The 26596-nt window shown below is 48.4% G+C and overlaps 1 protein-coding gene across 1 annotated transcript in view; it reads right to left on the reverse strand.

The window, feature by feature from the left end:
• FRMD4B (FERM domain containing 4B) overlaps nt 1-26596 on the reverse strand; it is a 76895-nt gene that overhangs the window by 35922 nt on the left and 14377 nt on the right. The window contains exons 2-7 of the mRNA XM_084214183.1: nt 21470-21535; nt 20684-20778; nt 19146-19238; nt 16549-16633; nt 5244-5300; nt 4310-4332 (exon numbers count right to left, since the gene is read on the reverse strand). Of these exons, the coding sequence (XP_084070309.1) occupies nt 4310-4332; nt 5244-5300; nt 16549-16633; nt 19146-19238; nt 20684-20778; nt 21470-21535 (419 nt within the window). The remainder of the gene's footprint in view (nt 1-4309; nt 4333-5243; nt 5301-16548; nt 16634-19145; nt 19239-20683; nt 20779-21469; nt 21536-26596) is intronic.

Consider the following 26596-nt stretch of genomic DNA (forward strand, 5'->3'; position numbering starts at 1 on the left):
TTATTAACTTCTTCCCAACAGCTATTTTCTAGCACTGCCCACGTTATCTTTCCCACATTCTTTTCTACCAAGAGATCTTCCAGTATGCCTGGCAAAATATTCAGCTTCCCAACGAAATACTACCCAAAAATCTCACTCTGAGCATTCTTAATTAAGAGCAAATTGTTAATACTACTTTCTGCACCTAGATCGAGAACTTCACTTTTTTCCAAGTAGGATTTTAAAATTCAGGACTTTCTGAACGAATTACTCCGCAGCCTCAGTTGCAGGGCTCTCTCTCACCCAAACCTTTCCCTTTTACAAACTGCCTTTATCACTCCCATAACGATAAACCCCGGTGCCTCGCACATGTCAGCTATCAGGAATTCATTATTTTGTCTGTGTTATGTTATACCAGTCGGGAGTTATCTTTGCAGCCCACAGGCCAGAATCAAAAATGAATGTGTCAGCTATTTAAAGAAAATAGAAGCCCTCCTCCAGCAATTTAATTAACTTCCAGGGAGCATGGCTGGGTTTCAGTCCTGGAAATGGTACTGGGGAAAATATGGTCCAAGATTACCAGCCAGAAAATAAACTTCTTTTTTTTCCCCAAGTTGCTTTCCATATATAGTTGCTGGAGCTAATCTGATTTTGATAAACATTTTTCCAGTGCTAGGACGGCATTCAGGACTTCTCAGTTATAAACTGCCTCTCTCATCAAGCTACAAAGGAAAATAAAAGTATATAATATTTTACAGGATTTTTGAGGGCAGATGCTTAATTTGTAAACTAAATACAGCTAAATTGTTTATTTCCCAAGGAGGCCAGGCTTTATATGTTGCATATCTACAAGATGAATAATTAACAGACTGCCAAAACATTGTCTCTTTAAAATTCAAATAGAATTCCTAAAATAAACAGAATATGTATGTTTTTTCCCCCAAAACTGAGCCATGCCAGAAACTGCAATTTCAATCACATTACCTTTCTAAAAGCTTTGCATAGAGTTTAGAAACCAAGAATTCATAAAACCAGGCTTGCAGATTTTTCTGTTTCATTTGCAAATAGGAGAGTGGAGAAACGCAATTAACGCACGCAGAGTTTCAAAACTCCAATCAATGACTAATGCTTGCTTGGGCTTCCTATTGCAGGAGTTGGGCAAAAAGTGCTGGGAACTCAGCTGAAACACAGGAGCAGTCAACTGGAAGCCAGGCATGAGTCGTGAAAAGCAAACATGAGCCAGTGTTACATCCTTCCTCTTGAGCAAAGCACGCCCAGCGCTGCACGGGAAGGCAGAGGGGCTGGAATCTGCAGCATCCCAGCCCTCCTGGGGACAGCAGAGCTGCAGGACTGTCCAGCTCTGCTCAGGGCAGCCCTGACACCATCCCAGGTAAGAGGGACAGGGACAGCTTACTGAGCATCCCAGTGACATCATCACACACAGCAGGGAATTATCTTGGCTGGGCTCACCAGTTGGGTAAACAGGAAAAGGAAATGGGTACACGGTGGCCTCCTGCCACCTCTGCTCCTCATTCCTCCTGTGTCCCCAAGCCAGTCATGGCTGCTTTTGAGAATCTAGAGTTGTCCAAACCAGGACATGCTGGGGGTGCAATTTTGAAGCATGCACTCTAGTTTTATAAAGATGTCTTCAAAACCAGGGTCCTCTCAAAGCGGGACTTGGGTGTATCATCTTACAAAGTCTCTCCTCAAATAATAAGACACAAACTAAATGATCTTTAGGATCCCTTCCAACCCAAACCATTCCATGATTCTGTGAAACCCCTATCCTGTAAGAAGAGCCCAGCTCAGGACCTTGGGTACTACTGCAAAGCGCCTGCAAGGACCAAACCCCAAAGTTCCTGCTATTCCCACGCTGCCCATGCTACCAGACTGCAAAGCCCCTCCAGAGTGACCCTGGTGGTGCAGAAATCAAAAGTTTTTAACTTTCTCCAAGAGCCCACATGTCAGGTTTGCTCACTGAAAAGAAACAGATTTCCAAGGAATGCGCTCACCCACTCAGCATGAGGCAGGGGAGGGTGTTTCTCAGCAGGCTGCTGCTCCCTGCCATCAGGGTGTTATCTGGGAATTTGAGCAGAGGATTGGGAAAGAGGTTCCTGTAGAACCACAGGAGCGTGCCGTGTTCGGGCCCTGGTACGGAGCTGACGGCACTGGGAATGATCCCACCACAGGATGTGTCCCCATGGAAAAGCTGCCTGGGGGATGTGTGTGAAAAAAATCAGACAGGAAGAGATCCCCAGCATTGCCTGGGCTGGCCCAATCCTCACTTCCACAGAGCTAATCTCCAGGACTTGAGGCAATTCCTGTATTTACCCGCGTTCATTCAGCCCTAATCCAGTACTAAAAAATCAACCTGCACATTCTCACGGAAGCTGAGGTGGTGCAAGGGCCACATTCCAGAAGGTGATTCAAAGCAGAATGTCCATATGACAGCGAGCAGAGAGCACTCTAAACTCAAGGCACTGCCAAGGGAGGCAAATCCCACTGCACAGGGACACAGTCTGTGCAGCACAGCAAGCTGGGCAGCAGAGGCCAGCTCTTCGGGATCCTCGTTAAGATATGCTGGTAATTAAGCCAGTGCTTTATCAGCACTGGCCCAAAGGACCACTTGTGATATGTGACATGGAATTCCTTCACTCCTGGTGTGCTCACTGGGCCTGGGACAGCTGGCTGTGTTCATTTGCCACGGGGGCATAACATATGTTCAGTTTAACAGAGGGAACAATTGCTGCAGCTATTTCCATGCAACTCTCAGCTGCATTTGGAAATCAGTCTTGTAGCAGAGTGCTCTTCCCTACAATTTTCTTTAAATACTTCTGAAGGTAACCACGGGCAATCCACTCCTTGCAACATGTCCATGGAGAACAGCCACAGACACAGTTCCTGGGCTCGTGAAGACATACTTACAAACCTATTTATGGCATATGATAAGGAGGCTGTGTTAAGTTTAAACCACATAAGGGAGCTTTTCACCACTAAGGTGGTTTCTAACATTAACCTCTGTTCTTGAGAGTCAAGAAAATTGTGCCACCAGTTGCTACAGCTTAACGAGTTACTTATTGTGGAGTCAGCAGTGATTTTCTGGTTATCTGTGCCTAACTGAGCTAAGCTTAGTGTGTCCCTGTAGAGATCAGGCAAGATAAGGAGTCCTTCTGGAGAAAAATGCAGCGTACTGCAGGTATAAACAGTATACTGGGGGTCACAGAGCAGGTCTACAGCATGAACAGGAACAGGAATGGTCTGCACAGCCAGCCCACCCAGCTGATCAAAGACACCTTTTTCTCCCTGCAGGTGTGACAGCATGCCAACAAACAGGAGGAGGAGGTTTGATGGACTTCACAGAGCGTGTCCTTTGGCAGAGAACAGACAGGTCTTTGAAGGGAAGGGGTCTAGGGACTGGCACTGGCGTTTACTTGACAACTGCCCCCTCAAGGGAAAGCAGAGTCACTCTGGCAGTCAAACGTGACTTGCTCCCTGCATTTGGGCAGACAGCTCTGTACTGAAGGCTCTCCAAAGCTGCTGTAGCTAAAGTGTAAAACACACCTCTCCCCCCACATGGAAACTCAGCGAGCAGTAAAACATTAATGTGACCAAAGCCAATCTTCTGAATCTCTATTTGCTCAGTGAGCTGTTTCTAATGGAAGGTCTTTCCCCGTGGCTCCAGCAGGTCCAGGTGACCCCACCTGCTCCCCACAGCCTCTTACCACAATCAGAGCTGGGTAAGCAGCACTTCCAAGGGGAAGCCAGACCTGATGATGCAGCTTTAAGCAGCTCTAGCAGAGCAAGGGGGTCACACATCAGCCAGAACACAACTGTTGGGTCAGGTGTGGGGAGGGAGAGGCCCCGGGGCAGCTGCAGGAGAACATGGCTCATTGCTCCCAGGGCAGCTGGTGGCTGTCCCTGCACGTGCTGCCCCTGCACAGGCAGGGCTGTGGGCAAGGTCACCCACATGGACCCAAACACAGCTCAGCAGAAGCACAGGCAAGGGTTTGCTTGGCAAAAGTTTGGCAAAGCACGGGTTTTCCCAGCAGGGAAGTGTGGGAGCTTCCCTTTCTCCCACTGCGGCACCCACACTTGGGAGGGGAGCACAGCATGGTGGCCTCAAACACTGTTTTGACTCAGAGCTTGCTCACAAAAGGCATTACTCACCCTGCAGACTCAGATTTTATCCAGCCCAGCAGCACATTTCACTTTCTTCGGGCACTGCTCGCAGCTGGACTTTACCCCCATTTGTGATTGTTTGCAATACAATGCCAACACAGAAAAACACATCCATCAAGCACACCAGTATTAGAAAGGAAAATGTTATTACCTGGAATAGTCCCCTTTAGCTTCCTACAATTGAAAAACAGTGACAGAATTAAAACATGGTCTCTTCAAAACCCTCGGTTTTCCCAGCATTGTTCACTTCCCCACTCCCACAGCTCTGCAGGCAGATCCTGACCCCCACCACACTCCCTGCAAAACACAGAGCCTGCCTGCCTGTGCTCAGGAGCTGGACTTGGCCCCTCGTGCTCCCAGCTGTAGACAATCCACCCACAGCACAAATAAAACTGCTTCCAAAACAGGGATGAGTTTCACATTGCAAATCAAATGTCGCTTTTGCTGCACAAGAAGTGAAATACAATTCTCCCTCCTCTCCCATCCAGGCAAAGGTTGGCTGTACAGTCAGGTCAGCAGTTGGGAGGAATTGTGCTCACTCGAGATGAAAACAACTGTTCAGGCAGATCAAGCTGCTGCTGCTGCAGCTTTGCTGTGGCACTTTGTCAGTGACAATGCAACGGGGGAAAACCCGCAATTTTTTCAAGGTAGACTTTTGTTTCACAGAAAATGGTAAATAACTGGAGATTAAGTCTCAGTAGAACAAAACTAGATTAATGAGAGGGAAAACTGACACTGTATATTTTAACATAACAGAGCTATCAAAACCATATGCTCGGAAAAGAAGATTCACAGGCATAATATAGCTGACTTAGCTACAATATTTACACTTTTCTTCCCAGATCTCTGGAATGTATTTAAATTAGGGTTAAGTGATAAATTGAATGGAAACCTGCCCAGATAAATGACTTCCCTTGATTAGGGAAGTCTCTTTCAATCTAAAACTCCTCAAACAAATATTTCAAAATGAACTGCTATGTGTTCCAGCTTTCCCCTGCCCTCCCACAAACAACCCGTAAGGAGCGGGAAAAACCTCCCGTAAAGGAAACACACTGAGCCAAACCGAGCCGGGGGGAGACACTCACCTGGAGCACCAGGGCGGCCAACTTGAAGACGGTCTCGCTGTCCACCTCGATGTGTCCCTGTTGCGGAGAGAGCGGAGCGTCAGCGCGGCCGCGGCAGGCGGGAGGGGGGCGGCAGAGGCGGCGCCGGCCGCGCTCCGGAGCGGCGCTCCCGCCCCGTGTCCCCCGGGCCGCCGCCACTCCGCCCGTCCTCCCCAGCCCCAGCCCTGCCCTCCGTGCAAACCCGGCTCTTGCCGCAGCTCACGGGATGCTGGCCCGTGGTGCTGGAGCGGGGACGCGGTCCCGCACGCTGCCAGCCCGAATCTGCCGCGCAGTAAGCGAGGGATTTTAATGCACGCCGCATCCTCAGGGTGAGGTTCACAGGTGACAGGGGCAGGGACTGGGTTGGAATCATAGACTGGCTGGGTTTGGGACCTTAACAACCATCCTGAGCCCCCTGCCCTGGGCAGGGACACCTTCCACCAGACCAGGTTACATCCATCCATTGCAGGGATGGGGCATGGCAGCTACATGGTTGGATGGGACCCGGGACCCGGGAGCACAGACCAGCTCCACAAATAGCAGTATTTGACAAGATCTGCAAGAAAAGGTGTTTATTTCCCTGCTCATTTCTGTGCTCTGGAGATTTTGGGTGCATCTATCCACTGGGATAGCCCTGGCCCAGCCAAGAGAAAACCAAGGAACTATATCCATGTCTCAATACAGAGTTCTACTGCTTACAGTTTTAGGACCATTCCTTGTTTGTTGTGATTGTGGTACACAGCCCCCTGCTGCTAAACCAGCCATACTGATTAATCACAAGGGCAGCATAACTGAGTCCTTTGTCCTGCTCAGTCTGCATCCTACAGCTTTTGTGTCCTCTAACTCCACTGGAGCTCTAGAGCAATGTTCAGAAAAACTGCATGGACCCCATGCTGAAAATCTCCTGTGCTCTGAGCCCACCCCAGTTTTAACAGCACTATGTACTCAGAAACTCCACAGGTGCCAAAGCATCAAAATTACACGAGGATCCTTTTCTTTTTCTCCTGCTTACAAGCTTAAGTACAAACTTTCCAGGTTAGTTTCTTACCAGGAAAACCCCTGGCCTTGGTTCTACTCTGGGACCAGCAGTGACACTGGAAGAGTAAAGGAGATGAACTGACAGTTGCACTCTTTACTCCTTCTGCATCCTGCAAACAGTGGGCAAAGCACAAAACTGAGCCTGTGGAGCACAGGAACACAGGTTTTTCTTATTGACCTTCTGCAAATGCAGATAGTGGACATGATGCCTGCCTCATGTCACTGAGATCCCAACACATCCTTAGCCCCCAGGATCTGTTGGCTGAATGAGGAGACAAAGCAGACCCAAAGCTGAAATAATGCCAAAACCAGGGCAGCAGCAAGATCTAGAGAATTACATACAGATACAGGGAAATGACATCTCAAAATATATTAGGGCACATCTGGAGCTGAGCTAATTTACCACAGCTGCAGGTCTGGCCCGCAGAGACTAAATTCAAAAGTTGAACAAACAAATAATTCAATTTTCATGGAAAGGAAGTGTTTTTGCCAGCTTTGTCAATAAAACATTCCAGCAGCAGCACTCCCCCAGGCTTCTCTGACAGGCAGACCAAGAGGAATTTCCCTTTCCCAACAGGTGTGGCACCAGCTATGCAGGAGTAGCCCCCTAAGCATTCCCAGACATATTTTATTAGAAGAAGAGGAGGGGCACATCACAAGTTCAGAGAAAAAAAAAAAAAAAAGCTTGAAGTGCATCCTTCCTTCAGATCTCTTTCATGTTGGTGGCTTAAGAAAAGAGGCAAGACTGCAGCCCAAAAACTCTTCACGTAGGTGCAATTTTAAGGTACTTTGTTACTTCCAGGTCTGTATCAGGTTAGTCTTTGTCATGCACATCTGAGCTGGCTTTTTGAAAGCTTAAATTGCATCTGCCCAAGCAACCTCTGATGCCAGCTGTGGTGGTGAGAGGATTACAGGAGATCAGGTCACCCCAGCACCATGGTGTCCTTCACCAGCAGACAAAGAACTCAGATATGAGAAAATGCCATCACAGGGAGCCTCAGCTCAGCAGGAAAGGTGAGATCTGGCTCAGCAAAGCTGCCCCTGGATCACAAAATCAGGGAAGAGAAGGGGCTTTAAAAGCTGACCAAGACCATTGCCCTGCCCCAAGGCAGAGTCAGCTACATGGGGCTCATTGCCTTTTAAGCCTACAAGAAACTCCAGGAGATTTAACTCTCCAAAGCCCTCTTGATTTATTGCTGGCTCCCAGATAAGCTCAGCAGCACTCGATGAGCTGCTGCAGCAGTGTCTCAGCTGACCCACAGCAAGAGCTGCTGCTGGCCTTACAGGGGTGTTTGGGACTTAATAAACAAGCACCTCCTCACTTTTCATCTTCAAAGCACCTCACAGCCATTAACTAATTAGCAAGAGTAATTATGAGGCTGCTCTTCTGTGTTTATTTGCTTTTTCCTAGACACCAGCCTTAGAAACTCTGGTCACTTTACTGGCTGCTATGGCATGGCCACAAGCAGTAATAGTGATCCCACAAACCACTTCATTTAGGGTTTTGGGAGACCAAAGAGAGCACACAGGGGGACTGGCTTCTCCAGTGAGGAAGTTTCAATCTTTGCTTTCAGAGTGAGGCAGTTGCTGTGCCAGTGCTCTCAGTTTCAAATGCATTTGGGGTAGAAGCTGTAAAGAGTGAAGAGGCAAGAGGGTCCTCCCTAACTTCACCTCTTGGAGATGTTGCAGGTGTCTTGCCCAAGCAAAGGGGACAAACAGATCACCCCAGGGGCAGGGCTGCCATCATGTCTCTCCAGCAGCTGCAAACCTCAGAACAGGGTGGACCAGCCCTAGTTAGTTATTGCCACCATGCAGGAACAGTGGCAGGAGACTGGGGCCACTCTAAGCAAGGCTCAGGAGAAAAAAAAAATAAAAAAAGCCAACCAACCCTTTAAAGGGACTAAAACTCACAGAAAAGAAGGTGCAGGGAAGTGAAGGGACTGCCCTGAAGTCCTGCAGTAGCAAAGCAGCAGAGCAAGGATTTGAAGCAAAGGACGCCAAAGCCCAGCTCAGCCTGTATTTGACAGACTAATGCTCTCCAAGTGACAGTGTCTTGGGCAATTCCCTCTGAGCCTGGAAGTACTTTTTCATCATAATGTAACATTATTTGCCATCTGGCTTGCCAATTGGCCATTGCTGTAATGCAATCCAGCTCTGCCCTGGGCTGTCATGGAGTTTGGACAGCCCTTGGCTTGACACAAATCCAGACAGTGATATGTGCTGCTCTGAAGTGCAGGACCATGACTCTTCCCATTCACTCAGGCAATATTTTTATTTTATAATCATCCTTCAGCCTGGAGGTTGGCAGATGGGGGGTTCTGCCTTAGTATTGCTTTATCAGCAAGGTCAGATTTCAAAAATAGATGAGGAAAATGACTGTAAGAAGATTAATTTGCATTGCCTGCCATTGCCAGGGTAATTCCAGCAGAGACTTCAGTGAGCAAGTGGGGGGCCCTGAGAGCCAGGGCAGGCAGTGCTCCCACAGCCACATGTTGAAGATGAAGGTGGAAGGCTTTCCTAAATTTATCCAAGTGGGAACAAGGTCACGAGCACGAGGTTAAGTAGATGTATGTCATTCAGATAATGGAATCTGACTCTTCTACATTTGAGATGTAAATGAGTTTAAACAGACTGGTGACTGCAGCTCCAGGGAGGGGATGAAACTGATATTTTTCAATTAGAGTTTGCACAGGGGCTGATCATTTTAACCAGTGAGATAGATTCAACCAGGAGACCACTGGCTTATCTCAACACTGAACTTGGTCCAGCAGATTCAGGTGGTGGCTTTTGTCATCCTGATAAACATCAGAGTAATAAAAGGCTGCAGCAGGTGTCCAGACTGGTTGGGAATTACTGTAGAGGAGGAGTACATCACTATCTCAGCATCTGGTTAAGACCAACTCAACCTTCAGTGCCCATGGGCAGAATTTAGCCCCCAGTTCAGATAGGAGCTCAAGTCTTGCTGCACAGACATAGAATGTGATGAAAATCACAAGCTTGGTCATGAACAGAGCAGTGAACCCTCATTAGACACAGCAACAACACTAGAATTTACTGCCACAGAGATACAAGTCTGAAATCCTGATGGAAACTCAGATCAAGAGTGATGATAGTCAGATGAGCATTAACTGTGTTAAGCAAATCTTCAGGCTGTAAACTCAGATTAAAGCAGATTTAAAAAAATAGGCACACACAGGAACTGTCATGTTTAACTCTTTAGAGCCAGAGCAATAAGTGGAAATGGACATGGTTTGTTCAAACCTCATATAACCTCCAGAGGTTAAAGGCTGACAACAAAATCATTTCACCTGCAGATTTAAGAACTGAGATACCAACACACTTGTTCCCTCAAACGAATTCCTTAAAAATCTGTGTTAGCCAAAAACACCCCCAAAACTGCACACACCATGATTGAATAGCCTCGAGACAGCCACGAGAGTGAACATAATTACCAGTGATTACCAAAAGGTGATTTAAAAAAAGCTGAAAGAAGGGTGCAATTAGTCAGAGGGAAAGAAAGGACCCAAACATCTCCAAGACGTTCAAACCGAGGCAGGCAATTAGCTGGGTGTGGACGCAGCACAAGTGAACAAAGCAGCGCCAGCACCCCGATCCAGCAGCGCTGCGATTCCCACCAGGGATGCAGAATCCCTGCTCTGTGTCCTGGCAGCCACAGAGATGGGCTGGCAGGTCCCCGCAGTGCAGAAAGCTTAGCAGCTTTTCAGCGTTTAAGGCTTTTTTTTTGCCAGGCTGGGGAGGGCGGTGGGTGTTGGCCACAACCTGTTCCACCACACAAGCTGCGCAGGAGGAACTGGGTCAGGCAGCTCCTGTCACTCGCCCTGCCGGGGTGGCTGCGCTGGGGAATTAATGACTGCGCAGGGACAAACACCGGCAGCACACGGGCAGCTCCAGCTTTCAGCCGCCTGTCCCAATTAGCAGCACTCACACCCACGGCCGAGCCCCGGCGGTGTCACCTGCTGCTCGCTCTGCCCTGCTGCTGTCACTGCCGGCACCGTGCCGCTCCCTCCCGCATCGGCTGCGCCAGGCTTTGCTGAGCGCCTCAGCTGGCACTCAGCTCCCAGGGACAGAAACTGAGCTGAGGAAAAGCACAGCAAAGCAAGTGTCTGCCCCAGCACCTCAGGGAGGTGAAGCAAAGCACAAAAGCAGCAGAATACGAGATGCTGTCGGAGCAAATGGCAGTCTGCTCCTCCTGACCTTCCTCGGAGAAGCCCTTCAGATTTCCCCGTGCTCTGCATTTCCCCCACAGCCTGGGTGGCTCAGAAAGCCTCACAGCTGCTTCACAGCATTTAGATGGTCCATGATGTCTCTGTTTCATGCATGGAGCCCCACAGCCCCACACATCAAGCACAAGGGAGCACGGGCTGAGGCCAAACACAGCTCAGTGCATGTGCAGAGGCTGATGCAGCTCTTCCCTGGCCAGACCTGCTGCTTCCCACCTCAGGGGCTTGGGCCAGCCCAGCTCAAAAATAAAAGCTGCTAGTGCCTCGTGGTAAGGGACAGCTCCAGGTTTCCCTGTTACACCCTTTATTTTGCTGTCTCTGCCAGCCACTCTCATCCATTTCCCTCTGCCTTTTGTGCCTCAGCCAACACTTAGATGAAACTCCAGGGACAGGAGCAGCTATTCCAGGACTCACCTGCACAGTGTAACAGGAACACATTTACTGCTGCTTTCTGCTCATTAATACAAGAGCAAGAGCAGAGAATGGGGAAGGCATAACGACTTCCCTGGTTTGCAAGCCAGGGTACATAGCAAGTGTCATTAGCCTTAACATATAATCACAGCCTTTTGCTTTCCTACCCCACCATCACGGTGAGATATCAACACACACAACAACAGAACTGGCTGAGCTGTCACAGCATCTTTGCTCTGTGGCCAGGACATCAAAGGTGCAGGACTCTTCATGGCAATTAACCCAGTTGTTAGTGCCAGGAGGAGGTGACTACATCCAGAGATGTGAGGAACAGAACTCTGGCTGCAAATCAACTGAATCTTCATCTGCAATGGGCCAGCCCAGCTGGGACACAACCTGCACCACCCCAAGAGCCTCACAGGTCCCTGGGGCACGCTTCACAGCAGGACTTGGATCAACCTCAGCACTCTCAGGAGGCCCTGGACTGTCCCCACACCATGGCCAAGGCCCTCCCCAAAGCCACCAGCACAGCCCCATGTGAGGTCTCTGGGGGTACAGAGTGGGGGCCCATGGAGATCTGCCAAACTACATCAGCATGAGGTCCTGCCTCCCCCTCCTGCATTTATTCACAGACTCCATCCTCCTCATCTGCTGACATGAAGGCTGGGCCATGGAGGCGGCTGCCATGGCAGAATCCTCAGGAGAGAACAGCCCTGGAGGAGCAAAAAGCCAACTGCTCCTGCTGAACCTCAACCTGGGCTTCACACGTGCTGTCCTTGGGAGCAGAACAGCCAACTCAGGACAGAGGGTGTTTAACAGCCTTGGCTAGGATCAGACTACACAGTGCTACAAGGCTACATGGGAACGCTCCCCTCTCCCTGGAGGTGGGGGAGAATTAGGAAATATCCATTATAAAACTTTCGAGAGCTCTCTGATATATGACCACTTTGCTCCCCAGGAGCTGGGAACCAGCCAGACTTCATGCTCACACCAGGGGTCTGTTTCAACAGCTCTTCTTGGTAAGCACTGGTCTCCAGGCTGCCAAGTGCTCACAAGCATTGCTGTTCATGGAGCTATCGCAGACTCCTCTGAAAACTTACATTTCCTTTAGCTTTTCCCTGTTTTTTTCCCTTTTTAAAAGCAGTTCTTACAAGTCCTTGAAACAAATGGGAATTTAAATAAACCCCCCAACACCCAGAGATACAGAGGAAATGGGGAACACAGCCAACTTGACCAAGATCTTCGTTTACAGAACATATTTTAAGGCCTGGCAAAGACTCAACTGTATGGCTGCAGAGCTGTATGGAGGTTAGCCCTAATGCATAATAAACTTGACAGTGCTTTGCTAGCCAAGCAGGGTGTTATTTTTCCAAACTTGGCTGTTTCAAAAGAAGAAAAGACTAATTTATCTTTCCAAATTTATCATCAGCATGTGCGTGACCAGTTCTGACCCACCTCCCTGCAAGCATCCCAGCTATGGTCACGGGCTGTGCAATAACACACTGAGCACTCCACAGAGCTCCCTGTGCAAACACATCCCTTTCAGATACCCACTGCACCAGGCTGCCACTCTCCCAAATTCCAGCTGTACAGGGGGTTTCAGACAGCTATAAATCTTAACCCAGCTTCTTGAAGTCAGTGATGGGTGAGAAGGCTTTTAGACTGAAGTTGTCACCGCTGCAGGTTCTCAGGCAGCGATCCTCAAAGCCTTGGAAAAGAGAGGCACGTAAGAAACAAGAGCCCAGATGTACACAAAGCAACTGCAGCCTTTGCATTCTCCCAAAATACACATGGATAAACGAGTTTTTAACCAAGTCACTGGAAAGCACTTCCACAGACCTGGATATATAATTACCACCAGCTCCCACCTCCTGCTTGGTGGTCCAAGCTGTTCCTGGCAATGGATGTGACTTCTCCAAGCTCCAAGAGCGTGGATGCTGGAGAGCAGGAGCCAGGCAGCTGCTGGGACCACACAGCACTGAGAGGGCCTGCAGCACCAGGGCAGGGGGAAATGGGCAGCTTGACATGGCAGGAGGGCAGGGTGAGAGCTCTGGCAGCATTTGCTGTCTCAGCTGGATGCCAAGGTCCATGCAGTGAGGGGGCACCAACAGCACAGGTTCTGTTCTGTTCACATGCAAAGGAGGCTTCACAAAAGTGAAAATGAGGTCTCAGCCCTCTTGTGCCTCAGGCAAAGGGGTCTCCCCCAGCTCCCCACGGGCAGAGGAGACTGCACAGAGAACAGCACAGGTCACAGAGGATGCACAAACCTGGCACGTGCCAGAGGCACAAAGGAGCTTTGACTGTACAGAGGTGGGGGAGTGGGTGGGGAGTAGAAAGAAATAAAATTTTGGCAGCTGAGATTTTATTGTCTATCTTGTCCCTTCCTTGCCAAAATGTCTAGAGAGATTGCAAAATGCACAAGGCCCAGATTCCTCCAAGTCCTGGCAGGGTAAAGCAGTACCTGATTTGCAGAAAGGAGCAGAGAGATTTGCAAGAAGGAATGTGGGGTTGAAAGGTGAGGAAGAGAATCATGGCTGTGCACTGCAGAACGCCAAGCAAGGCTTCACCCTTTTCAGAGCTGTCATGCGGGCTTTGATTTCATTATTTATTACTCATAATCATATTTTGTAATATATTATGTAACTAAGACTATAACATGCCATAGTATTTACCCTAAATTTTTATTCACCTGTTACAAGACAGCCAGCACACACTGCCCAGCAGCTTCAGCCTGACCCCAGAGGTGCTGGACTTCTTTAGGGAGATTCCATTCTCTTTGATTAGAAACAGCCCCTTACAGGATTTCACGCACAGACATCTCAAAGAATACTGTAAACACATTTCTGATGCAGCCTCTGCACCGTGTAAGCCAAGGATAAATCCCCTCCATGGGAAGGGCTGGCACAGAGCTTTGCCATTGTGCTGGCTGGGCTTGCCCAAGCCTTTGCCTGGCTCTCCTGGTGTGCCCCACGTGCCAGCAGGAGCACTGGCATGCCCAGGGCACATGCAGGGCAGCATCACCCCCTCCCTGCTCAGAAAAACATCACTGTCCCCCAAAGACAGAAGCCAAGGGAGCAGAGGTACCCACACAGTGCTGTGCTGTCAGCACATGCCAGCGCTCAGGAATGTCACAAGAGCACTCAAGCATCAGGCATTTGCACCACCCTGGATTTGGATTTCCCCCATGGGGAAAAGCTGCAGTGAAAACTTTGGAAACACCTTTGTGAAAGCAAAGAAACACGGCTGACTTTGAAGCAATCTTAGGCACACAGGCCTTAGCACAGCCCAGGTATTGCAGCATCCATCCCAAACCACATTCCTGGCCCACACAGAGCACAGGCTTCATGCAGAGATCCTGGTTAGGATTTGCCCTGGCAGGCACCCTCTGGCACTGCCTGTGCACTGGGAGCTCTCCTGGGCACGTGGGCTGGCTGTGGGCTCCTGCTTTTGACACACTGGGGTTTCCTCACTCCAAGAATACAACAAGGAAAGGAAAGGGGAAAAAAGGCAAAAACAAAAAGCCAAGCTGAGGCAGGTTTAACCTCCTGGAGCTGGATTAAGGACTGAGAAATGCCAGGGAACATTCCTGGCTGTCATCAGTAAGCATCAGCCACCTCCCTCATGGAGCTGGGGATGCTCCTATTCAGACACCCCCTGGCTCCTTCCCTGCCCCACAAAGGAGCCAGCAGCGCCAGGGGAGAGGACAGGCTGTGGGAGCACATCTGGGGACCTTTGTGCATCCTCCTGTCCCCATCCCAGGGGCTCAGGATCAGGGTTGGCCCCACGTGCCCTTCACAACTACCTGAAGCCTGGAGACTGACCCCAAGCCTGTCACGTAGAACAGAATATTTTTACAAGAGTTAATTGGAAGGTTAAAAGCTACCTGGGAGTAGATGAACTGGCTCCTGCTGAAGGAGCCACAGGCTTGAGCTGGGCTGTGAAACTGCCAGCACAGAGAGGGCTGCAGGCTCAGCTTTCCCTGCGTGCTGAATCACCTGGTGCTGCCCAGAGAGCCTCCTCTCAGGAGGAAGTGATGCTCCTCATCCTCATCCCTGTGCTGCCCACAGAAACTGGACACAACAGACACCCCCTGCTTCTGGCAGTTTTGCTTGCAGGAACAGGGATGCCACACTTTGGGTTGCTACAAAGAGCACCCACTTTGCAAGCCATAGGGAAACAAAAAGAGCCAGCCTGCCTTCAAACTTTTTTAATGCTTCTCTTCTCCTCTGCTTTCCCACATGCTTTATACATACACATGAACACATATAGTGGCACCCAAAGGTGTTAATATTGGGTAGGGTTTGTTTCAACAGCAGTGGCATTTTCCATTTTTGGGATGGCATTTCCACATTCCATCCCAAAACCAGATCCATTTTCCAATTCCAAAATTATTTGTGCTGTCTTGTTAAACTGCTCCAGTTAAGGAGCAATTTAAGGATGGCTACAAGCTGCCAAGACCCTTCATTTTAAGTGGCAGATATGTCAAATGGAGACTTGCTTTTTAATAACCATAACCAGTGCGGCCCCAAGGTCTTGGAGCATCTTTCAAACTTCAGCATGTTGTAAAAATGCACCCATTTCCTTCACTCTTCCAGAAAGCAATTCCTGTACAAAGCACAGTCACAGCTCTGCCAGCAACCACTTTCAGGTTTCTATATGCTTTCATGAAACAATGAACACTGGATCCTCAATAAGAATCCTCCACAATCTGAAGCATGTTAAAGGTGAAAGCTTTGGCTGGCTACAGAGCTTCACCACCAAGGATTGTTTCCCAAGGAAAGGTTGTAAGAACCAAGTGACCCTCTCAGACTGATTGAACCATGAGTGAAAACAAAAGGCACCAGAGTTTGACATTAAGTGGAAAATCCCAGAAGCATCAGAGTAAAGTTCACTGAACAGCAAAGTTGGCTGTCACACCACTCTTATTTCAGAGCAAGAGGTACCTGCAGCAAATCAACCTTATTCTTTAAAATTTTCATTGCCACCTCCTGATGTGCCTTTTAAAAACATGTATTTTACCAACCTGAATATTTTAAGAAAACAGTGGAAGCTTTTCAACCAGAAAGTAAATACAGAAAATATTCCAACAACTGGTTGTGGTTGCTACTTTATAGGATTTGCTATTACTATTTACTGTTACATCTGTAATTCTCACTGAATTAAGTCACGAAGTAAAAGGATTAGGGACCAAATCCACAACACAGGACCTTCCTCACAAACCTTTTCTTCTTAAGACAAGTCTGGTTCAAAGTCAGTAAAGAGACACTTGCCTTGAGTGCTACACAGAGTGTGGGAGGATGCCACTGAGCAGAGCCTCCCTGGGAAGTTACAACCCAGATTTCAAGTAACTTAAAAGCTTTTGAGTATTTCAGACTCATTGTAGAGCACTGAGCACACAGCAGGGCTGGGAAACCATCATCAGCCTCATTCATGTGCATGAAGCATCAGCATTCAAGGCAAGGGGAGAGTCAGCACACTGAGATCTTGATACTTCAATTAGTTCTAGAAATCACACACAGCTCCTACCAAGTTCTCAGGACTGAGCATGTGGCAAAAGAGCAACAGAAGAAAGATGCACAAGAAGCTCCAAGTCTTACCTGGTGTACACAGGACTTGGCATTCAGAAAAAACAGCTCCACTGTAGTTTTGTCCTTGAGAAAGGAAATGCTTTCAATGTAGAACCTGAAAATTAAAAAAAGAACCAGAAACATGAGTTACTCTCTTGAATAGGTTTCATCTTCCTCCCAAGTCATTTTATTTCCTCAGTGTTTTGTTCTCCAGCAATAAAAAAGCACAGAGGAACTATGAGCTACTGCACTTAATTTCCTGCCTTTTAGGAGGGAACAAGCAGAAATCACAGCCTGACAGCACACAGGGAACAGGGACTCCTGGTTCAATAGACCCTGGATATCTGATGACTTTTCAAATGAGATGAAAACCTTGAATGCTACAGGAGCAAAGCCCATCTCTCCTCTGCAGGTGAAGTCACAGCAGTGGAAAAAGCCGCTCCAAACATGTGGCAGGTGGGGAAGCCTGTCCAACACTCTGCTGGAGGATGGCCCTGGGGGTGCTGGCAGCCCTGCAGGACCCCCTTCCCTCCAGGAGAGCAGAAATGTCAGTAAGAACCCCTAACTTCACGCCAGGTCCAATGCTCCCACTAAATACTAGGCAGGAGACAACTTTCTTCCAGCCAAGCAAAGACTTGGACCAGCAGTGCCTGAGCATTGCAGAGCACCCCAGGGCTTGCCCATGTCCTGTCCTTGAGAGCAGGGGGGCTGGATGACCCACACAGGGCAGTCAGGGCCAGACCAATCTCTCCCCCTGCCCTGTGCTGCCTCTGAGTCTCCTGACAAGCTCCATCCCCTGAATTTTGACTGAAGACCACCCTGGCATGGATGATCTGAAGGGCATTTGAACAGGCCCCCAGCAGCAGCACAGGGCACGTGCCAGGGAGCAGCGAGGCTGGGACTGCCACAGGTGTCAGGAATGCTTGCAGTGTTTATGCTGTGGCTTCAGAAAAGTGAGACATTAAACAGTAATTGCTTTAATATTTCACATTCCTGCAGCGTGTTCCATGGAATTAATGTTAAAGCACTCTCCAGAATGCCTCTGCAGATAATTTACCCATCTCACAGGCACGCAGCCTGTCCAAGGGGCAGCCCAGCAGCCTGCCCCAGACCTCTGGAAAGCTGTTCTACATTTCCATGACTCACCTTTCCCCATGAACTCTACAAGCCACAGGTATTTCCACCTTCTCTTGATCTCACCTTATATATTTTTTCCCCCAACAGCTTTGCTAAATTTTACTTTAAATACTCTTGAGTGTTTCTCTTCAGAATTGCAGAGCAGAGGGCAGGACCCACCCTCTGCATCCTTTCCCATCCTGCTGGAATATCTATTTTCTATGGATCAGACAGTTTCTATAGTGCTAATTATTTCTGTAACATCCTCCTCCTTCTCTGCATCTCACTGCCCACCTCCTTGGTTCTCTGTTTTGGATCTCATGACCCCAGAGTAGTCAGGCTTAAAATTCCCTTCTGAAAGTTGATCCTTCCAAGCCCACTCCTCACACATCAACTCCTGCCCAAGTCTTGCACACCCTGTCCTCCTGAGGACCATCTTGCAACAGAGAGGGCCAGAATGAACACCATGGGCAAGCAGAATAAATTCCAACCAGAAGAACGCTCAAGCTATAGGATTGCCTTCAGAGCTTTCTCAGGCAGCCACAGGTTTTGGCCTCCCAGATCCTGATCAAACACTGTAAACACAGTGAAGAGCCCATCACCCCTTCATAAATGGAGCTTTTTCTTTCTGCTAAGTGTGGAAGAGGAGCTCTGGACACCACCACACCCCAGCACGTATTCAGGCAGAACAAAGTGCCACTTGTTTGTCCCATTCCCCTGGTGACCAGTGGGGGCCATGGGGAGGCACCAGTGCCAGCTGACCCAGCTACACAAGAGGCTCTGCTTCTTTGGAAGTGCTTCAAATAATTAAGCACACCAGGCATAAATTTACCCAGATCTGAAAAGCAAATGAGGTCAGTCTGCTCTCACGTTCCCTCACAGACTGCAAGGAAAACAAAGACTCCAACAATATTAAGAATATGAGGCTTGATCTCTTCTGCCAGCACAGCTCTGTTTCGTAGGATGTGGGGTTTTTTCAGGCCCTTAACCAGCAGAGCTTTGCCAGCATCAGCCCTAAAGTAATGCAATTACATTGGCCAAAATCATCATTTTGTCAGGGATTTTATTCTTTCCTGGGGACTGATTAAGCTGTGAGCAAAACAGCCATCAGCAATCCCTTTAAAGTACAGACAGCCCTTAAGTAAACAGAAGGAAAAAAGTAAGTAAAATTGTTTGAATAAACTGTATTGATATTTGGCACACTCAACGTAAAGTCAGGCAAAGAAGATACTTAAAATACGAGGTTTTAAACAAAAAACAAAACCCAAACCCACCCTGGGAATCATGTCCTAATAAGAGTTTAAAAAGTAACAGGTTCCAACCTACTTTATTTCATAGTTACATACAAAAGAGAGCAGCACTTAGCCAGGGCCTAATCTCCTTCTAAAAATAACACATTGCTTTGACATTTATTTCCTTTATCAAATCTGTAATCAGCTCCTTTAAACAAAACCCCCTAGTGATAAATAAACCCAAGTGGTAATGTTTGCTTGGTGGAAACAATTACTCACCTAACGGCAAAGTACAAAGTTGCTGGCCCTGGTTTCTTGGGCAAGTCATGGTCCAGGACACGGTGATCCAGCTGCAGCCAGACACTCTGACCTCTATGGAAACAGGTTGGGGAGAAGGTTAAAAACTGGGATGGAAAATACAGAAATCGGCTCTTTTCAGTGCCCCCAATTACTCCAAGTGATACTATAAAAAGTTCAAGACTCAGCTCCAAGGCAGGCAAACACTCATGGAATGATTTTCTTTTTTTTTACCTCACCCTTAACCCTGCAAGGCTGAGCCATGGGTGCCCTCCAGAGGCCACACGCTCCCTCCAAGCACCCAGCCCTGCCATACACAGAGGCAGGCCCTGGAATCCCACTGCAGTCTCTGGGGAAGCCAACAGCTTTCAGATAATCCCCTGGCAGCACTTTCAGCCTCACCGTGACTCCGTGCCAGCAACCAAAAACATCCACAAGAATTTCGTGGCAGCTCTTCTGGGGGAAAGAACGAGCCAAGCACACACAGTATCCTCAAGGGATTTACAGAAGAGCTGGGGGAAAGTACTTTCCAGCCAGTGAAGGACAAGGATGTGGCAAAAACATTCCAGGGATAGCCCAAGATGTGAGTGGCTGGTAAAAATAACACAGTGCTGGGGTCAGGGCCCCAGAGGGAGCAGCTCCAGGGTGTCCCCAGGGCCACTCCTGCACCTGCAGGTGGGATGTGCCTCGGCAGGGTGGCCCCAAACACGGCTCTGATGGGATCTGTAGGTGCAGCCTTCCATCCAGGGCTGCATCAGAAGTGGCAGTGGAGAGCAGCAGGAAGCAATGCCATTCCCATTAGGCAAAAGGTTTATTTAGGGGCTGTTTCAGTGCTCCATGTCCCCACTGCCCTAAGCACCTCTGCTCCAGCTTTTTGGGGGAGATGAAGCTCCTCTGGAGAGGCTGGCCCTGCAGCCAGCAGATGTGGGGAAGCATTTCAGTGCCCTGCTGAGAGATGAGCCTAAGCACCAGGTGAGACTGCAGCTAATTAACCCAGCTGACTCTGGGTTAATGCCATGGAACAGATCTCCCACAGCATCACTGCCAGGCTCAGAGAGAGCAAAGTGGTTCTTGGGCAGAGAACCTCACAGCTCCCTCTGCTCGGGAAGTCTGGGGTTAAAAGGCTCAATAATATATTTGAGATTCAGGTGCAAAACAATTCATTTTGGAAATAAATGCAAAACCTTTTTGTTGTTACTAAAAGTGCAGAGCAGGAAAGCTGAGGGTGCTCACACGGGAAATTATCACTGAATCAGTTTTTTCACTGTGTGAGACAAATATGAAATGTGAAATCATCAGGAAAATATTTTACAAGGGTTCTCTGGTTTGGGCCCAGAAGATATTTTCCAAATATTTTCTGTTTTGTGCCTTCCCCTCTCCCCAGCCGAGCAGCACAAGCACAAGGTAGGAAAGCCTTTCTTCTTTGAAAGAAAAAGTCATTTTTCCATTATGCCAAGCTGCCACAGAGATAAGGTTTTACATTGCAATAATGACACAGCTGTTTAAATAAACACACTCACGTGTCATCGATAAATGTTATCCCAAAATACTCCTTTTCTTTCAGGTTGAAGTGTGAGGCCACCAGATCCAGTAACTCCCGAGACAAAAGTTTGGGCTGTTGAAAGAATAAAATTATTCATTTCAGTCCAGGCTTTTAATAAAAAATAAATTTTTTCTGTGCAAATACTGACATTTGAGTGCACATGGCCATGCTAAAACCCCGTTGTACAAGTGAATACAAAAGTGATATATCAGACTCAGGGTGTCTCAGTGGAGCTGTGTGGGATGTGTGGAGCATGGAGAGGCAATTCTGTGCTTAATCCATGACATTGAGCTGAAGGGCACAGCCTGAGTGCTGTTTTCCTCTTTCTGGGGGACAAGGCAGCATCCAGGCTTTCCTGCACTTCTAACAGGAAGGATTTTGCAATTAAGAAAAGATTGTGTAGTGGAGGATCTTGTGCTTTGAGTTCTGTTAGGGGAAAAACATCCTCATAACCACATAGTGTTCTTCCCATCTGAATGACAAAAACCACCACCACAAGGGGTGTGTTTAATATCCTGTATGAATTTTGGTGAAAGCAAAAAGTGAATGCAAAACTAACGGCAGATATTTTGCCCATGATGCATGGGGAAATCCTTCAGCAAATCCAGGTGTCAGGAGAAGCACACATTGCCTCAGCACACCTATTCCACTCTCCGAGTTTTTCTAGTATAACCTTTCTCCAACCCTCACTTCAGCCCCCAAAAGAAAACAAGCAGAGAAGCCTGGCACTGGCTGTCAGTCCCCAAAAGAGCAAGGTCTGTACCTGAACCAGCAGCTCCAAGTTCCTGTCATCGAGGAGATGCACCTGGCAGTGCCGGCCCTCGGTCATCTGCAAAGACAGCAGCACAGCCTGTCAGGAAGGGCAGATTCCTGCCCTGCACCAGGGCATGTGAGGCTTGGGGACAAGGGCAGGGTGAAGCCAGTGTCTGATTTTGATGGATAAGGGAATTGAGTCTGTACCCGAGCCGAGTCCTTCTCCAAGGACTCCATCTGGGCAGCTGCCTCAGCACTCGCAGTTCCTGTCAACTCCACGCTGGAATTAAGGGTGCTTAGCAGCACTCAGGATCAGGTAAAAACCCATAAGTGCTGTGAGAATTAAATGTGAGGATGAACCAGCCTGGCCAGTGCCACAGCCTTGGGCTTTTGCTCTGGTGAGGAGATGACCAGAGACCCAGAAAACCCAGATCCATCCAACCCTCCCTGCAGATGGGTCAGCCCAGCTCTGGTCCACTGACCTGTGTCCACCAGCACAGTCACATTTTCACTTGGGCAGCTGTTGAAAGTCATCACTTCCATGGGATTCTTACACAGGAGCTGCACACATCAAGAAGGTGCTTGAACTGCATCACTAAGAGTGGGATGAGCTTTGCAACCTCTGATGCTCTACCTGAACCACCTCTTTTCATGTCACATTTATCTCCTGCAAACTAAGTCTCTTCCTCCCTTCAGCAGGCAAGCAATTCAGAAATAGCTGCCCATTATGCCCTTTTAGTATCTGCCCTTTGAAATCTAATACATTTCAATGAAAGCTTTTACATTATTTAATATCTGTTCTAATTCTGGGCCTTTCAGCAGCTCCAGTGACGTCCAGCTTTGCAACACTCTCCGGGCGAGAGCTGGTGAAGGAAACCTGGCTTTCATATTTGTTCTCCCAGCCTCAAAGTAACTCATTTTCCTGACAGACAAGCTTCCAGCTGGCTATAAATTGTGAGCTGTGAGCAGAGGCCGGGGGTGTTTGCTTAGACAGCGGCTCCCAGAGGGATTAAACAGCAACATGCAATGGTTTCCCCTTTCACATCCCTCTGGCTCCGCAGGGACAGGGACAAGGACAGGGCTGAGCTGCAGTGCCATCAGCCCTTCTCATCACCTCCTGCCCCTGTGCACGCTGCACACCCGAGCCTTCAGAGACTTAAAAATAAACACAATTTCTAGGGGACCACAGCAGCACCGCAGAGAGCTCGCAGCTCTGCCCCCGTTTGCACAGGCAGGGCTGCCGAGACACAGCCACCTCTGTCCCCAGCCAGCCCCCTGCCCCCAGCACCCACAGCAACAAAGCTGCATTGTCCCGGCTCGCTGAGCTCATCTGGAGCAGGAGCTGAGGGAGTGCCCTCCCGAGGAGCTCTGCAGGCAGGGCAGAGATGAGTCTGCAGGCACAACTCCCTCAAGTGTCCCGGAAAACTGGGCTGCAGCACCATCAACTGTGGGCACTGCTGAGCATCACACCGCCCACCAAAACAGCAGTACTGCCACAAGGACTGCTCGCAGAGCGAGTCTAGGGGACAGAAATCCTTTCCTTTCCCCTGTCTTACTGCTGAAAAACGTGAATTTGTGCAGAAGTGGCAGATGAGCAGCGACACGCTGCACGCAGCGGCTCAGAGCGCCGGGCTGCTCGCCCCGGAGCCAGCAGCAATCTCAGAGCTGCATCCCCTGGTGCTGCACCCTGCAGAGCATCATCCCAGCACTCCCAGCAAGGTACCACCTCCAGCAATTCACCCCTTGGTTCTGGAAGCAGAGCTGCACCACCCCAACTCCAGCTTGCAGCACGCTCCCTGAGACTTCTCTGCTGCCCAAACTGTGCACCCAGAGCCCTTAAACCCATTGTGACCCACTCCCAGCTCCATTTGCTCCCCAGAGCTGAAGGGCTGCCATGGCAGGCTCCTAACTAAGTTGCCCATTACCATCAATTAATCATTTCATCAGCACACCCTTCAAGGTGGAGCAGATTTCTGGCTCTGGCACACTGTTACCAATCTGCCCCTGTTGTGAAGTGTCGGATCCAATTGTGTTTTTAAATCATTCCCCATCTGTTGCTCTGAGATAGCACGAGGGTTGCCATTATTTAATTGTGACTGCCTCAGCTTTCACCCAGTGAAATCACATCAATCACTTCTGTTTTAATTGCCTCAGTTGTCTGTTTTTAAGTAAGAAAGGTTTCTGATAGAGCAAACACAACCACAAAGCCTCGTGCTGAGGAGAAAGAAAGGTACCTGGAAGGATTAAAACAAAAGAAATACCAAGCATCATCTGTGCTTCAATTCAGCTATCCAAGGCAACTGCAAAACACCTTAAGAGTAAATAAAACTCATAACAGCCCTGAAGATAGGCAAGACAATTATCCCTGATTTTATTTATGAGACAACATAAGGAAACAGTTTAGAAGTCTCATTTACAAATATACACACAGAAAACATTTAAAACCTGAGGCACCAGGAATCCTTCCTCAGAAATCACACACCCACTCCCCAGAGCACTGGAAAGTTCAGTGAAGAGGTTGCAGAAAATGCCAAGGTGCCCAGTGACAAAGCAATGTGAAATGCCTTTGCTGGGACAAACCTGGCAGCCCCTACCTGCATCCCCAGAGCTCTGTGGCCACAGGCTCGTGTCACCCCAGGAACACTTGGGGACATAATCACAAAGCCACAGGACAGTGGTGCCCAGAGCCATGCAATGCCTGTGGCTGTAGCTCCAAGAAGAGCTGCTTGCACCCCTCTGCCCCTCCAGCCCACTCCTGAACACCTGAGGGCCACATTCCTGCTGAGACACCTCCTCCAGCCAGGATGAGACACAGGGATACTCACTGTGTGCCACCACAGCCTGCTCAAGGAACACAGATCTGCTGGTGTGACCATCAGCTTTGCATCTGCAGGCTCCAATCCCCAAACAAAGCCTGGACAGCCCGAGCCCTTCTCCTCCTCCTGTACACCCAAACTTCAGCCCCAGCACCCTGGATCCTGCAACTGTGCAGGAGCTCACTCCAAGCATCCCCACCCCATTCCTGATGGGGCAGAGAGCACAACACTTGGCTCACCCTCTCCTTACAATCTGAAGAAAATCACTCCAGATTACTACCAGAGGGAAGCACAAGCCCATCCTACATCAGGAATGTCGCCCACCAGAGGGGTCATCTCCAGGAGACAGCTCTCTCCTCGCATCCAGCTGCCTCCCTGTGCAGGCAGGGCGCTGAGGTACAGGGCAACACTCACATTTCACAGCCCTTTTCTGTACAGGAGGCAGAACCCAAAGCTTTGGAAGCTGTGGCAGCTGCAAGCTCGCCTCACAGGCTCTGGAGTGTCAATCCCCAGGTGTGACATGACTGTGGCACAGCAGTGCCACAGCACAGTCACAGCTACCAATAACCTGGTCCATGGAGAAAAGCTGGAGAGCTTCATGAAGAGGCTTCCATCACTTTCATCCATGGATTTTGGCAGGGAAAGGTGCCTCAAGCTCAGCAGCTGGAGACTCTGAGCTCCTGGAGCCAGAGCAGCAAAGGATTCCTTTTTAACTCCCCCAATGACACTGGTGTGATTTATTTGATTTATTCCCCACAGCACATCCGCTCGCAGGTCTGTTTCCTCAGGCTGTGGGAAGGGACTTGTGCTGTGTCCCAACTCCCAGGGCACCAGGCTCCTCAAAAACCCAAAGCCCTGCAGCCCTCACTGATACATTTTCTTTCATCTTTAATTCAGGACACCCTGCTAATCTGAACAATATAATTGATTTTCTGTGTGTTGGACCAATCCATCAGGAGATGAGCACAGCTGTCTGCCTCAGTCAAGAGCTGCTGTGAACAGTCTTGAGATATTTATACACACACACATCTGTTTTCAGCTAATTCTCATTGATTTGGCATTGTCTGTAAAATGAACAATTTTTGCAACATGCCCCCAAATTGGTCATCTTAGCAGTTATTTTTAAAAGCCTGCTAATATTTGAGCTATAATCCAGTAAAAGAAGTAGCAGCACAAAATTCATGAATCATCTCTGTGTCTCATCTCATTCCCGACAGGAAATTAGGAGAGAGACATTACACAGCCCTATTTTTGGCAAAACCATACTGGGAGACTGGGAAACAATAAAAATCCAGCATCCCAAATTCACTTGTATTTTCTATACACGAGTAAGCAGCAAAACCTCAAAAACTGAGAGGATTGAAAGCAGACAAACACTTTCCACTGTAGAAATACAGTTACACAAAATACTGCAGCTCTCCTAATTTACAGGCTCTCAGCAAGAATCTGATTCACCCAAATCTTTCAGTAAAAAAGGCAAACAATGAAGGGAAACAAACAATTCTCAGAATATTCATGTGTGGAAATTAAAGCATATGGTGAGATTGTAGCTCTACATAGAAAATTAGCATTATCATAAAGGTTTCATTAGCTGGGAGGAAACAACATGTTGTCCTCCCTTTTTGTCACCAAAAAATATGACAAATTCTCCACCTTAAATCATCAAAGCACATTTTCCAAAACATCCATCCTTTAAAAAGAAAATCAGCAAGGCAGAGAAAAAAACCTCTACTTTCTTGGCTACTTAGACCAATTCCCTACAATATCCTAAGCCTGAATGTTTATTTGGGAAAAAAGCACATGCAGGATATTTATGCTATTTCTCTTGGACAGAAACATCCTCCTTATGCAAAGCTGGTTGTTACATGCAATATTTTTAGACATCCATGTGTGTCATCCCGTTAGGGAAAAAATAAGAGTAATTAGACAGGGTGTAAACAGGAAATCTCAAAAAAAACCCCAAACCACCTTAAGCAAAAAAAAAAAAAAAAAAAATTGCTGTCAGAATAACACATCTCCTGAAGGGAAGCTTAGGAATGGAGAATTGTGGAGGGTCTGGGTCAGCAGCAAACCCCAATGTGCTGTATTCCCTCCAGGTCAGATCTCTCCCTCCCAGAACTGGGCAAGTTACAAAGAAGTCACTTGGTCTGTCACTGACTTCTATTTTTAAGCCTTTTTTGGTTTAAGGTCTAGAGAAAGAAAATAAAGGGAAAAAAAAAAAGAGCCAACAAAACCCAAACCCTACAAACTCTCTGGCCAAAGAAGAGAGGATTACACATAAGCTGCACGTAATTAAGACAAAACTGGGGGCTGTGTCTGCC

This window comes from Fringilla coelebs (genome assembly GCF_963513975.1).
Source record: "Fringilla coelebs genome assembly, chromosome: 13".
Classification (NCBI taxonomy): domain Eukaryota; kingdom Metazoa; phylum Chordata; class Aves; order Passeriformes; family Fringillidae; genus Fringilla; species Fringilla coelebs.